This window comes from Podarcis tiliguerta (genome assembly GCF_965153285.1).
Source record: "Podarcis tiliguerta genome assembly, chromosome: 13".
NCBI lineage: Eukaryota > Metazoa > Chordata > Lepidosauria > Squamata > Lacertidae > Podarcis > Podarcis tiliguerta.
The window spans coordinates 16,096,708-16,111,842 of record NC_139546.1 but is presented as its reverse complement, the minus strand read 5'-3'; the positions used below and the strand labels follow the sequence as shown (position 1 = coordinate 16,111,842).

General features: G+C 43.7%; 1 protein-coding gene across 7 annotated transcripts in view; it reads right to left on the bottom strand.

Moving 5' to 3' along the window:
• Nucleotides 1-1,775: 1,775 nt before the first annotated feature.
• Nucleotides 1,776-15,135, bottom strand: part of LOC310661755 (vomeronasal type-2 receptor 26-like) — a 55,065-nt gene continuing 41,705 nt past the window's right edge. For 6 of the 7 annotated variants that reach the window (XM_083408144.1, XM_083408145.1, XM_083408149.1 and 3 more), the window contains 5 exons: nucleotides 11,669-11,951; nucleotides 7,483-8,346; nucleotides 5,799-6,026; nucleotides 4,365-4,491; nucleotides 1,776-3,878 (listed from right to left, as the gene is read on the bottom strand). In XM_083408144.1, the coding sequence (XP_083264270.1) occupies nucleotides 2,980-3,878; nucleotides 4,365-4,491; nucleotides 5,799-6,026; nucleotides 7,483-8,346; nucleotides 11,669-11,951 (2,401 nt within the window). In that variant the 3' untranslated portion in view covers nucleotides 1,776-2,979. The remainder of the gene's footprint in view (nucleotides 3,879-4,364; nucleotides 4,492-5,798; nucleotides 6,027-7,482; nucleotides 8,347-11,668; nucleotides 11,952-15,135) is intronic. The other variant, XM_083408150.1, reaches the window with a different exon arrangement.

The window sequence follows — 15,135 nt, the reverse complement described above, 5'->3', positions numbered from 1 at the left end:
CCACAGTAGCTCTTTCATACGAGCCGTGGCAGACTCGTTCATATGAAAAAGGCCAAGTGATCGAGCGATCCTTCTCTTGCTCTGATCAGATCTGCATTGCTTCATTCCCTACAATGAGCTCATAGTGACATTCCTGGATCTATCCCATTTTATCCCCCCTCTCCTGAGAATTCTGTGAGCCAAGCTTCGGCGAGAATGAAGGTGTGTACAGACCATAATTTAAAAGTAAACTCCAATATGGAAATGCGCATACTACAATTTGAGCACCTCTGCCGTGCTCCCCACCCCCACCCGCCACAAGATAGATATTCTGGTTTTCAGCAGAAACTGGATTGCACAGTGCAGATTGTGTCTGTCACAAAAGCAGCTCTTGCCACCACCCACACCTTTTGGAACAATTTTTCGGCAGTAAAAAACAAACACAAGCAAGTACAAAAATGTTGAACTTTGAAAAAAATCAAAGCACCAAAGATAGATTTAAATTTGGGAACGGTTGTGTGTTCCCTGTGAGGAGTGAAGGCAAGGGGAGGGGGGAGAGCTTGAACCATCATAGTAGAAAGGTTTCGCTCATTTGTGCTCTGTGACCTGTCTAAAACCATCCTTTAAGCTTCATGGCTGAGCAAAGGTTCTGGAAATAGAACAAACAGCTGTGAGCTTCACTTGGAGACACAGCCCTCTTGCCAAATGATGGCTGAAAGATCAAAATATCCAAGCAATATATGCCACCTATTTCATTATATTGGTTGTGGCCTCCTTTCTTCTTTCTTCCCGCTGCATTTTTTTTAAAAAAGCAGTGATTTTAACACAGAACTCCCTGCTCCAAATCCATTAGTCTGTCCATTACACCATATTGGCACATAACTAAACTGCAGTGTTCGTCCTATGGTTCGTATGAGAATATCCAGGTATTTCCCCCCACCCACCCCAAAATAATTTTCTGGTTTTTCCTGCCAAAATGAAGGATTGTGTTGCAAATTGCACTATTCATATTTCTGATAGAACCTCAGTGTTGGAGATATGTAGACTGCCTGGAGGACTGTATCTATGTAAATCATACAGAGAACTCGTTGGGGATGCGATATATAAATGTAGTAAATAAAAATTAAATAGCAAATAGCCAGAAAATGATAAAATAACATCCTTGTGGTATCAAGATGAAACTTTAAAATTGCCCAGGTGTATTCAGTATCCAAAGCAGGTCGTGGAATATAATTCTAATTTTTATTTACCAATCTTATTGTTTGACATTTTTTCAAATAAAGTGTGGTGGTATTGTATTTCCTAATAAAATGGAGCTGAATTTCACTCATGTTCAAAATGTTCTTTCTCCAAACTGTTCATTCGGATGCATCCCGTCCCATCTTATAAAAACAAGCCTGGTAAAAAGACCAATGTTGTAAAGGTAACACACATACCAGGTAAAGGTAACACACATACCATGTTGTAAAGGTAACACACATACCAGAAATCAATAAGACTGGCTATTGCATGGTGAGACCCCTCCCCCCAGTGAAATAAAGACATGTGACACGTTATTTAAGGTTAATGGGCATAAAAAGGCCACAACTTTATTGATTACATGAATTGGAAGGTATTGGCCTTAGGCATTGGCTCCTATATCAACTACCCGGCATGTGGACCGGGAAGGGTTATCCACAAGCTGTGGGAGTCCTATTGAAGTACGCCAACTAGGATCCCACCGCTCGGAGGATGGGGTGGCCCGCAACCCCCCCTCCTCTCGAGCTCGGAAGGGGCTTTAATAAAAGCAGCAGCTCAGCTGAGAACTTACTTATTCAAAAGTTCTTTCAGTGCAACTTACTTCCAAGAAAGCAGTCTCAGAATTGTAGCCCGGGTCATACTCCATAACTTTAAATGAGCTTTAGCCAAGACTAACTCTTCCTAGATTATGCCCATGGTGCATTAACCGTTACAAATAGTGAACAATTTCACTGCATAAAATGTACACAATTCAGTGTTTACTAGATCTTTTTGTTAACAGTACAAAAGAATGAGAAGCCAGCAGCCCAGTATTGCTTTGAGGGCATCTCCAGATAGTCTATCTGAATATTTACTCCAATGGGTTTCTACAAAGTTTGTGGGGTAGTTGGACAATGCCAGCTGTTCATTTAGTATTCATTCTGATTCATTTGTCAGGTGGTTAGAGGGTGTTGCACACATTATCCCACACTTTCCAAGTCAGCTTTAACTGTAGAACCTGAATTTGCTGATATGTGATCGTATTCAGCTCAAAAATACTGACAGTCCAGGAGAATCCTGAGATTCACAGAGGTCACCTTGATTCTAGAACAAGCACTTGATGCATGATGCTTTCTTTCCCCCTCCCACTACAGCTGCTGCCTCCTCCAGCTACTGCTGGGAATGAAAGCATTCTGCAGATAAATGCCTCAGAATCAGGGCAAGATTGCATGTTCCAGGAAAGGAAGGGTTAACAAACTCATTATTTTTCCCCCAACAAGAAAGTATGTCTGAGCTGGATGCTCCAATCTTCTAAACTTGGGCCTTATAGCTTTGAGCAAACAATCCTTGTGTTTCTATACAAACAAACTAGAAATTCTTATCGTCTAGTGTTCATTTTGTTATTCTAAGTTCATGGAGGATAACTGCTTCTTCTGCCCCTTCTCAAAGCCAGCAGGCATTTTCTTCTGTTGGCAATTTTTGAAGACAATTTATTATTTTGGGTGTTTTTCTTCCATCATTATATATAAATATATTGATGTTCTTCTCTTTATACAATGTGGTGAAAGGAGAATCCAATGACTCAAGCTATCTGTCCCACTCAAAGTCCAAAACAAAAACTATATCCAAAAGAGTTTCTTGATTCAGATGTAACAAAGGACACATAGACAAATTTTTAAATATAGATTTCCAAAGGATACCTGCCATAAAATGCAAGGTAATTATATGATGTAGGTGCCCATATTATCATAGAACAAAAAACAGAGAGGATATGCTCATTTGCTATTTCCTCTTTATTAAGCACTCCTTGCTGTTCAGATCAGGTCTCAACACAATGATGTAGCATTTGGGAGCAAAGATGGAGCCCAGTAAGCCAGCACTGGAGGCCAAGATGGAGAAGATCTCCACAGCCACCATGTATTTCCCCTTGGTGCTCAGGTACACTGGAACAAAGGAGATCCACACACTACAAAACAACAACATGCTGAAGGTGATGAATTTGGCCTCATTAAAGCTGTCAGGCAGTTTCCTGGCAAAAAAGGCCACAACAAAGCTGAAAATGGCCAAAAAGCCCATGTAGGCCAGGGCACAGTAAAACAGGGCAACTGACCCTTCGTTGCAGCATAGAATGATTTCCTTCATCACAGACTGCATGTCAGAATCAGGGAATGGGGGAGAGGTTCCTAACCACACAGTGCAAATGCTCACTTGGATAAGGGAACAAGAAATCACAATGGAGCTTGCCAGTCTTTTCCCCACCCACTTCCTCATTCGGGATCCTGGTTTGGTGGCCACAAAGGCCAGAACCACCGTGATCGTTTTGGCCAGAACACAAGAAACGGTCACTGTGAAAACAAGGCCAAAAGCCATTTGTCGGAGCAGGCAGCTCACTCTTTCTGGAGGGCTGAGGAAGATCAATGGGCAGAGGAAGCAGAGCAGGAGGAAAGTGAGGAGAGTGTAGGTGAGGTCCCGATTGTTTGCTCTGACAATGGGTGTGTCCTGATGTTTAATGAAGATGACTAGGACCACCATTGTAAGAAAAGAGAGAAAAAGAGCAAACAATGCTAAGCTCATCCCCAGAGGCTCTTTAAAAGACAGGAAGCTGATGGTCTTTGGAAAGCATTGCGATTGGTTCCTGTGTGGATAGTGATCTTCCGGGCACCCAACACAGTCATCCATATCTGGAAAGAAAGTAATGCATTTTTATTTCAAAAGTGTTGGTGAGCAACTACTAAGCTGCTAGTATGGTACTCTTAAGGTTAAATTAGAAATATCACAGATGTCTCCTTTTTTCACATTACAAGAAATGAGATTCTGACTAAACATCGAAAAGAACCTTTTGATGGGAAGAGCTTAGGTCATGTGTAACAAACATTTTCCTTTTAGGACAATGTGCATTATGGGGGCTATCTATAAATAGGGATGGAGGAGAAATTTGGTTTTGTTGCTATTTGAATGGGAAAGTTATCTAAATTGTACTCCTTGAACCAATACATGAACCAAAGTATAGTTACCCTGCAAAATGTGTAATTCTCTAAAAATTTGTGATAGATTCTCCAAACAAACAATGCATACAAAAACACACCTAATACTAATTATTTAATTAACTTTCTCTACAACTTCTAATATAACTTACATTTGAAAAGTATTTATCTTGTGTCTCTTACCCTTCTGTGATGAAATCTTGCCTTGAGGACAAGGAACACAATCATAGCAGCAGAATGGCTCCCCCTCCTTCTTTTTCTTGCTCGTACCAGGAGGGCAATTTGGGTTACACACAGAAAGGGGTGGAAACTGCCCATTTAAAGAAACACATAAATATTTTAGCACACAGAAATTAGTAGCACTTTTGGCTTCCTTTTCCTTGCAGCTAGAAGCAGGAAGACACTAAACTACTTATTCTGCTATTCATGGTTTTAAAAAATAATGCTGAAACTGACTCTCTTTGAGCCCCCTTTCGGCATTCAGAAAGAATGCATGAGGGCTCAAGGTGGGAAGTGGATTGGGGTCTCATCCTCACCAGCCCTGCCCCCATTGTCTCCATACATAATGTAACACATGCTCCATCTCCAATTCTTCAGTCATAGGACATGTAAAAACTCATGGTTCTTGGAGAGGACTGAGGCGTAGTGCCAAGAATGATCTACAAGTCTAAGAGTGGTCTTGTGCTCATTCATGTTCAGCTTGTGGGTTACCAGCAGGCATCTGGTGGGCCATACATAGATAAAGGGACCCCTGACCATTAGGTCCAGTTGTGACTGACTCTGGGGTTGTGGTGCTCATCTCGCTTTATTGGCCGAGGGAGCCGGCGTACGGCTTCGGGGTCATGTGGCTGGCATGACTAAGCCACTTCTGGCGAACCAGAGCAGCCCATGGAAATGCCGGAGCGGTACCTATTTATCTACTTGTACTTTGACGTGCTTTCGAACTGCTAGGTTGGCAGGAGCAGGGACTGAGCAACAGGAGCTCACCCCATTGCGGGAATTCGAACCGCCGACCTTCTGATCGGCAAGTCCTAGGCTCAGTGGTTTAACCCACAGCGCCACCCAAGTCCCCTGGCCATACATAGTTCAATACAATAACCACCTGAGAGAATAGGAATGTTTTTACATGGTACCTAAAGATATGTAGAGAAGGTGCCAAGCACGTCTTCTTGGGGGACAGCTGATTTTATTTATTCCTTTGCCCTTATTTATTGTTTTGAGTTTTCCACAATCTAAGAAGCCCCTTTCCTCATTCTATGGTTGGTGACACAGGGCAGCTACCCACAAACCTACATGGCCCTTGCTTCCTTCCCACCTGAGCAACAAACACCTTATTCTTGACAAAAGGCTCATGTAAAAACCATGGGATAGAGAAAGCCCCAGCCCAACAGCCATTTTTATGCCATATCCAGATGTTGGACAAGGCTGGCCATTGGTGTTATGCTGGACAAGATGGGCCATTGGCCTGACTCCACAAGTTCATCTTACTTTCTTAGGTACTGCAAAGGAAAATGTTTGAATCAGGCTGGAAAACCAGGGATGAGCTGAACTGATGATCTCTAAGTGCAATAACGTTCTGTTTTCCTGTATCTCATGGATGTAGGAGTTATGCCTCACCTGGTGAAAGCTTCTGTGCCACACCATACGGTTGTCATCAATGGAAATTTGCTGGCCTGGGGCAGATTCCACGTCCACCCTTCCAACCTTGACCCTCACAAAGGAGTTATTTGGAAAAGTGACCATGTTGGTAATATCAAAGCCAGTTTCTACTTCCCTGCTCTTACTGAAAGATACCGTTTCTCCAGCAGAGTTGTTAAAGGAGACACTCCTAAGGAAGGGATGGAGCTGCATTGAAAGAAAAAATAGTAACTATGAAGTCATGTAAATGTCTTTCCTTACTGGCACTCAGGATGTCTCCAGACTGTCAGTACACATAGATAGTGCTATGCGAAAGTAAGCCATCCCTGATAAATGGCTAGTAAGCTGAGAATTTGCCTAGTGAGCTGATGATTTCTATTGTTTCCTATGGAGAAAATCTCAATGCTTTCTGGAACAAAAAGAAATGAGGGAAAAAATCCATGGCTTTTAGGACACACTGCTTGGATATCTGCCGCTGTTGCAGGAGGGCAACCAGCCTCATATACTCAGCATGAAGGGGTTAATACCATGGTGTAAGCTGTCCTGCCAGGCTCCCTTACTTTGGGAAGAAATGGGTAACAAATCCTGTTTCCTACTCAGCCTAAGTGTGAATTCTCTGCTCCCTCCAGTCAGATGGATTTAATCTGCCTCTCTTGTTTCAGACAAGAATGGAATATGAAACTAGTGTTTTCTATACCAATTGTTTAGGAACTATTACCATTTTGTAATCAAGTTATGTTTTACTGCCTGTGCAGATTTTTCTGACTGCTATATGGAAAAGCACATGAATGTTGCCTTTGAAGAATTATGTAAGTAAACTATATTATAACCTTCAGTGGGATTCACTGGAAAGAGCACATCTGAAAGTTTCGCAGCCTATATTTCTGTGCTTTGATCGGTGCATGTTTTCTCATGTTAAATCTCTATGGTTTCCTTACCCAAAACTTGGGTCTTGGCTTCCCGGGATTTCCAAGAAGAACGACATTCCTTAATGATCTCAGCTAAGATACAAAAAAACAGCTTTAAAGAAATTCACTAAGTCCTCTTCATTACTTGTTTTTTGCTGGTCAGGGACAACCTCTGTGGGTGCTGTGCTTGCTCTTCCCTAGATTTTTCCTCAGTTGCAGAACATGCCTTGCCAACTCTCCCCTTTTCTGATCAGGAGGCCCATGTAGAGCTTGTCTAAGGCATGGGGCAGCTGGGATGCACATGGTGTTCTTGGCATGATAGTGTAAGTTCAGCAAGCCCTGGCAGGGCCCCGTGACCAGCTTAGCTTTTTGATGAACAGGGCAAGTGTACCCAGCTGCTCCACTCTCTGCGTGGGCCTGCTTTTCAGTGTAGGATCGGATCTTCTGATTAACTTATATGCAGAGAGGCTGCTTGTGAAGGAGCAGAACAGTGCGAGATCGGATCACCCTGCACTAACAATTTCTTTGCAAAGACAGCTGCTCACGAAAACACAGCGCCTTGCAGGATTGGATCCTCCTGTTTAACAACTGTAAGCGGGACGCTCTGATCCTACACTGTGCTACTCCTTCATGAGTAACTTCTCTGCAAACAAGGGGAGAATCTGATCCTACACAAAGTGCTCAAACATTTTTAGAATGCTGATTTACACATCATTTCCCATGTCAAATAAAATATATCTCATGAAAGGAATTACCTGCCAAGGCTGGAATTTCTGAAGCTCCTGCATCCCTCCGTCCACCGCTGCCCTGTATTTGGTCCTGGAAAAGAACATGGCATGTAGAGCATGTGCTGTGGCATAAACAGCATTATAGAGACTATAGCTGTGGCCTGTTATGCTCATCTCAAAGCCAGATGAAGGGAGATCTTCCAGTTTCTCCTCCCCAGTGCAGGTTCCACTGGCCTGCTCCTCTGTATTGGAGTTTGGAAATAAACAGAGGAATGCTTGTTCCCAAAACTGCTTGGTAAAGCCATTTCCATTTGCCTCAAAAGGATTTTGGACCTCAAGAAAGGCTTTGAATCCTTGCACCATATTTGAATGAACCGCAAAGGAGAGGGAACCATGGAAGACTTGCATATCCCAGTTCATTTGATAGGTCAGTGCTGTGAAATCCACCTGTGCTGTCAGTATCCACACCTTGCCCACAGATGTCTTGGTCACATTTTCCAATTCACCGAGTGTTACCATTTCTTTCAAGTCAGTCATAGAGATTGTTTCTCCATAGAAAACAACAACTTTGGCTTTACTTTCCATCATAGCTTGATAAATTTGGATTGAGTAGGACTGCAGATCATAATACTCTGCCAAATATGTGATTTTGGGGGTTTTCTTTGAGAAGGCCAAGCAAATGCCTTTCTGGGAGAGCAGAGGTTTCAGGGTCTCAATAAATCTCTCTCCACTGTCATTATCCACAGCGAGCAACCCAACCCACGTCCAACCAAAGTGCAGCAGTAACTCAACTATCCCAGTGTACTGATGGGCTTCATTGGGCACCATCTTGTAGAAGGAGGTAGATTGGCTTTGACCAGCATCCTCTGGGGCAAAAGAGCCATAAGTGAGCTAAAAGGAAATAAAGGGGCATAATCCATAAATTGATTGGGCATGCGTTTCCTGACTAATTATAAGGTGAGTTGAGACATTTGCTGCAGGAAAGAAGGCCCTGGAAAACTGGGAGGGTGGCAGATCTTTTCTGCATGGAGTGCTTGTCAGCCTCTGCCTCCTTGCATACCCTCTTTCCCTCTTCTCTCCCCACCCCATTTTGCCTTCTCCAGTTCCTTCTCTTTGTTTCCGTGCAGTCCTGCTTTCCTCTCCCACCTACTCCCTTTCCCTTTCCAGTTTGTTCTCCTTGTTTTCCTGCACTGCTACTTTCCTGCCCCCAGCTTCACCACAGCATTTCACCTTCTCATTTAATGTTGTCTTAACTTCCCTTCCCTACCTCTGTCAAACCCCTAACCCACAGAGTCCCGCTCAAGGGCCACAATGTGTGGGGCAGTTTCAAAGAATCCTAGAATTGCCGAGTTGGAAGGGAACACAAGAGTCATCTAGTTGAACCCACTGAAATGCACTGAGAGCCAGTGTGGTGCAGTGGTTAAGAGCGGTAGTCACGTAATCTGGGTAACCGGGTTCGCGTCTCCACTCCTCCACATGCAGCTGCTGGGTGACCTTGGGCCAGTCACAGTCTCTCAGCCCCACTCACCTCACAGAGTGTTTGTTGTGGGGGAGGAAGGGAAAGGAGAATGTTAGCCGCTTTGAGACTCCTTAAAGGGAGTGAAAGGCGGGATATCAAATCCAAACTCTTCTTCTTCTTCTTCTGAACAACGCGGCATCAAGCAAATGTTATGCCACACTATAGGGGCCAACGCCTTGGGCCTGAGGTCCCTTGGACTCCCCAATAAAACATTTGAGGGGGCTGCCCTCCCCTCCCACAGGTGATGGGCATCACCATTCAAGTGGTGTGTGCGCACTGTGTCATTTTGCAGGAGGGGTCTTGTCTGCCCCCCATATTTTTTCAAGTTGGCATCACTTGGGGGGGGGGGTTGCTCACAAAACCTCCAGATCACCTTTAACTGCATAACCTGAATTTGCTGGTATGTGACTGAATCTTATTCAAACATAGTAACAGCCTGGAAGCATCCTGAGATGAATTCTAGCTCAGGCACTTAGTGCATGGTGCTGTCTCTCCCTCCCACCCACCCTACTATGACTGCTACCCCCTCCTGCTACTGTTACTGCTGTGAATTAAAGCATCCCACAGCTAAATGCCTCAGATGAACACAGGAAGTTGCCTACTGCTGTGTCAGACCATTGATCCATCTAGCTCGCCACTGATTATGTGGAGTGGTAGGAGACCTAATCAAAGATGCCACAGACTGAGCCTAGGACCTTCTACATTCACTGCAGGTGCTCTACTAATCCTTCCAGTAGTGTGATGATTTGCCAGAATAAACAGGAGCAGAGGCTCACCACAAGATTCTGGATTGCAATCTGGGTTTCCTTTTAATATTTTCAGTTATGCACCCCAATTCGCAGAAATTGCAGAATTGGGTTGCAGAAAGGTTCCACCAGACATTCTGCTGCCACTGAATCTTACTTCAGTGCAACAAATAGGATCACATCATCCACTGCGCTTGAGACACCAGACTAGCTAGAGGAGTCAGGGGAAGCATGTAGCATACACTGCTCAGACACCCAGCAGAGAGAAAAGGCTTAAGAAAGGGGATGAGGAATGCCTACCTACAGCAAACATGCTTAAATGTTGCTGAAGGGTCAATACTATATGACAGGTGAAGGCACGTTTTATCACATGTGGTGGAACTGTAAAATAATCAAAAGTTATTGGGAAATGATTTATAATGAAAAGAAAAAAATGTTTAAGACAACCTTTGTTAAAAGACCAGAAGTGTTTTTGTTAGGCATTACAGGCCAAGACTTGCCAAAAGAGTGGAAGAAATTATTTATGTATGCTATAGCAGTGGCTAGGATGCTACTAGCTCAAAGATGGAAAGATGACAAGATACCAACGGAAGAAGAAAGGCAACAAAAACTGATGGAATATGCTGAAATGGTGAAGCTAACTGGGAAACTAAGAGACAAGGAGAATAGACACTTTAAAAAGGACTGGGAGCCATTTATGTTGTATTTACAGAAACATTGTAAAGAAGTGGACTCACTAGCAGGGTTTGAGTAAACACTTACAACTAGGAAAACAAGCATAAAAATGAAGACGTAATAATGGGAAAATAGCAAAGTGTAAGATGTACCGTATTTTTCGCCCTATAGGACGCACCGGCCCATAGGACACAATTTTTTTTGGGGGGGGGAATAAAGGGGGGGAATTATTTCCAAACCCCCCCCCCCAGGCATGGGGTTGGGGTCGGGGGAAGCTCGGGCTCTCAGAACATGCAGCTCTCCGCAAGCGTGGGAGCCCAGCGCCGGGCTCCCACGGCTTGCGAAGAGCTGTACGAAGCTAAGCCTGGGCGTGCTGTGCCTCCGCGCTGTCCCCCGAGCTTGCGGGGCTGGCGGCAGCCTCCAAACCACATCGGGAGACAGGGGGATGGCACGCTTCGCCTCCCCGCTGTCCCCCGAGCTTGCGGAGCTGGCGGCGGGGAGAAGCACGTGTCTCCCCGCCGCCATCCTCCAAACCACATCGGGAAACAGGGGGATGGCGCACTGCGCCTCCCTGCTGTCCCCCGAGCTTGCGGGGCTGCTGGCGGCAGGGAGAAGCACGCTTCTCCCCGTCAGCCTCCAAACCAGGTCGGGGGACAGCGGAATGGCGGTGTTCCGCCTCCCCGCTGTCCCCTGAGCTTGTGGGGCTGGCGGTGGGGCTCTCCTGAAGCCTGGAGAGCGAGAGGGGTCGGTGCGAAAGCCTGCATTCGCCCCATAGGATGCACACACATTTCCCCTTCGTTTTTGGAGGGGGGAAAGTACGTCCTATAGGGCAAAAAATATGGTAACTGGAAAAAACATGGTACAAAACGATAAGAATATAACAATATTTAATTAAAAGATTACAAAATCAAGGTAGAAGAAGACAGGCAGGATAAGGAAATATTTAAAGAACCAGAAGAAGATATTGAGGGAAGGCATGGGAGAAGGGTGGGGGAGATGGGAATCCATATGTTACTTTTTGTAGCATTGATTATTGTGTTGAATATAAAATTGTAAAACTTATTAAAAATTATATATGAGGGGGGGGGGAATACTATCTGACAGCTTTATGCTAAACATTTTATTTAATTGTGTGAGGCACACTGGAAACACTTTTTGTCGAGGGCAGAATCACTCTCCTTTGTCAGTCACAACTATTTTTTACTATACAAAACCTTTCTGGATACAAAAGATCATGGTGAATGAGTGAGAAGTCTCCAGTGGGAGATCTTACCTGGGGGATCTTGTAGATGCTCAAGATGTTTGCCATTAGGAGGGAGGTTTCAAAGTCAAGTCCTCCAATAACTGCCATCTGAAGTTTCTGAGTGTCACACTTGTAGTTGGGTACAAGTGTGGATGGGAGGTTCAGAGTAGCCGCGTAGGTCATCCTTTCATTGAAGTAACTGTCATAGATGTGGAATCCCAATGTGATATTAGGTAAGATCTTGGGGTTCCTATTGATCTCCTTGACAGCAAACACCAAGGCCAGGATATGCTGATAGTTCTTTGGCAACACACTGCACAGAGAATTTTATGCTGTATCATTGTATGCAATTGTATCAAATGTGTGCTATACATTTTTTAAGGGCCACATGATGATTCTTCGGCATGTCACTGGAAATTGTGCCCTAATATACAAATATCTGCAAAACAAGTTCTGTTAAAAGAATGCATTGTATTCCACTTGTATAACACTTTCTCTAATACATGCATTTTGGGGTCATTTTACCCCAGGATACGCATTTTTGTATACATTGTTTGGCTGGAGAAGTACACTAAAATTTGGAGAAGGGTGAATTTCAAATGATGGCTCTCTTTTGATTTCAACATCTTTTTAGAGCATGAGAAATCTGGTAGGTTCACATTTAATGTGAACTGATTTGAATCTCCCCCCCCCTCTAATAAGGAAATACAGTGGTACCTCGGGTTATGTACGCTTCAGGTTACATACGCTTCAGGTTACAGACTCTGCTAACCCAGAAATAGTACCTCAGGTTAAGAACTTTGCTTCAGGATGAGAACAGAAATCGTGCTCCGGCGACGCAGCAGCAGCAGGAGGCCCCATTAGCTAAAGTGGTGCTTCAGGTTAAGAACAGTTTCAGGTTAAGGACGGACCTCCCGAACGAATTAAGTACTTAACCTGAGGTACCACTGTACATATATTTACTTAGGGGTCCTACATGTACCTGAACGAGATTCAAGTGATGCTGTTGCTGACACCATCCTCTGACCAGATTCCCTAAACCTCCACTCCTGCCCAATTCTCTCACAGATTGATTAAACAACTGCTAGATACAAATTGCCACTTAAGCCTCCAATTGTATTTCTGGCTGGTTGGACAGTTGAATTGATTTAAGAAATCTGCTTCCTAACCTGAAATTTCCACCAGCTCATTTGTTCTGATGCTCACCTCAAAATATTATCAGCACACTGAGGATAAATAGCCTTGTCTGTTTACTTTCACCTCAGCTTTCTCTGGTCTTTGCCACATGTTCCTTCTCACGACTGACAGTTAACTGCCATTTCTTCACTGATCAGAACCTTCATTTGTTGCCCGGGCCAATTGGAGTGAATGGAACTGAACCAGGCCCTATCTATAAATATTAGATGCAATTGTCTCTTTCCCCCCTTCTTCTCTTCCCCTCTCACCAAGAAGCCATCACCAAATAGCCCTACACCACATTAAGAGCACAAGGCCTCAAACTTTGACAGTCACACCCGGACATCAACAGAGGCCATGCAGAAAGCATACTTAGGGTCAGAGGCATAGGAAGGTCAGGTGGTACCCGGTGCAGAAAATTTCTTGTCACCACCCTCCCACACATTGATTTTTTTTAAAAAAAATTGGCCTGCAAAAATAGTTTTACGCTATTTCATATTTTCTTACAAAGGAATGTGGATTATGGACCTCTGATAACAAGGAGGCGACTGTGGACAGATACTTAAATCTACAGGATGGATTGGGTTTTGGCTCCACTGAATTGAAATTTCAGCCTTCACGACATATGAAAATGGCCAAGGAAACAGTTATTTTCGTGGAGGAGGGTCAAGATATTAACTGATATGCATTAAATTTCAGATATAGCTATATAATCCCTAGTGTAGTAAGATAAGACCTTTGGAGCAGGCATTTTTTTAAAAAAGTTTTTTATGAACCATCCTAGTAGGGCAGTTATTGTTCCTTTTTGACACTCCACTCCATGATGGAACCCGGGGCAGACTGCCCTCCTTTCTACGTCCCTGCTTAGGGTTGCTGCCTAAGAAAGCATAGATTTAGGGTCTCCACCTCCCCCTTTCCAAGCCAACTCTTCAGCTTTGCAACAATTTCCCCACCCACCCCCACCTCTGCCTGGAAGTAAATCCCAGTGAAATCAGTGGAACTTGCTTCTGAGTAAGCCTGGCCAGAGCTGGGGAATGTTTTTGTGACATCTGATTACATGACATATGACGTCTTTACAAGGTATTAAGAAGTTGACTGGTCGTTAGCCTTTCCTTGAAGTCTTCTTTGTCAGAAGCAGTAAGGAGGTGAGAAGCAAGTCCGCCAAGAATAAGATCACCAGGTTGGTAGTATTCATGTGGAATTCTGGACCGATCATGGATGGTACAACTTCTTTGTTTGCACACCATATGTGGCAGATGAAAGAGAAGGGGCACAATAAACAGCAACATACTGAGGCAAATATTCTTCCTCATCACACACCCTCAGTGCCATCTAGAACCACGCTCAGTACAATATTCACAATATTCTGCCTGACAGGAACCACACCAATTCACAGATTAAAATCCTTTGTTGCAACCTGACAAAGAGAAAAGCAGAAATCCTTCCTCTTCCTCTGCCCTCTCCTAGATTGGCAGCAAGGGGTTTTTATACCTATATTTAGTCTTTGGCTGGCATTCTCTGGAAATCTATTGAGACATTATCCAAGGGATAATGACAAGAGTAGTAATTACAGATGAGATAATAACTAGGGCTCTTCACATCAGGTCCATCAAACAGGTGGCACGAAAACCTGCTCGTAATGTTCCGTTCTGTCCATCTTTGGGCCAACAAAAGTACATGTTGTATTAACCAATGAGAAAGAACATAAGAGTGGGTCTGTTATTAATGCTGACCAGTGGAATAGTTTATCAGACCTCCTAAAATTTCCCACTCAAACATCTGTTCATTAATTTACTGAGAATCCTACCAAGACAGGCAAAAGAATGGTGAAAGGGACTGAGTTTCGCAGGTGGTTTGTGTTGGTGACAAAGAAGAATAGGTATTAAACGAGAATTCTCTGAAGGCCAGGATCCAGGTTTGGGGGCAGTAAATACACTTTGATGAGAGAATCCCAGCAGAGATTTTAAATCACAAAATATCCATTAAAGTAAACATGGAAGTATAGGCTTTTAAATCTTTAAAACAAGACCTTGTTAGTTCCAAAACCTCCCTCCCTTTGTTTATCACTAGTTTTGACTCCAAATTCTACCCTTAAATCTAAAGAATAAATTTCCCTCCTGTTCACAGCAACTAGACTAGTTATTGCCCAAGGGAGGAAACTTCTAATATACCAATAGAGCCTTGGGTTAATAACATCTGGAGCACTGCCATATCAGAATGCCTCACATACCATAGGTGACTAATCAAAGGCATCTCCAAATAAGATACCTTTGACACGATCTGGGACTCAGCCACAAGGGTGAAGAAAAAGTGTTTTATAT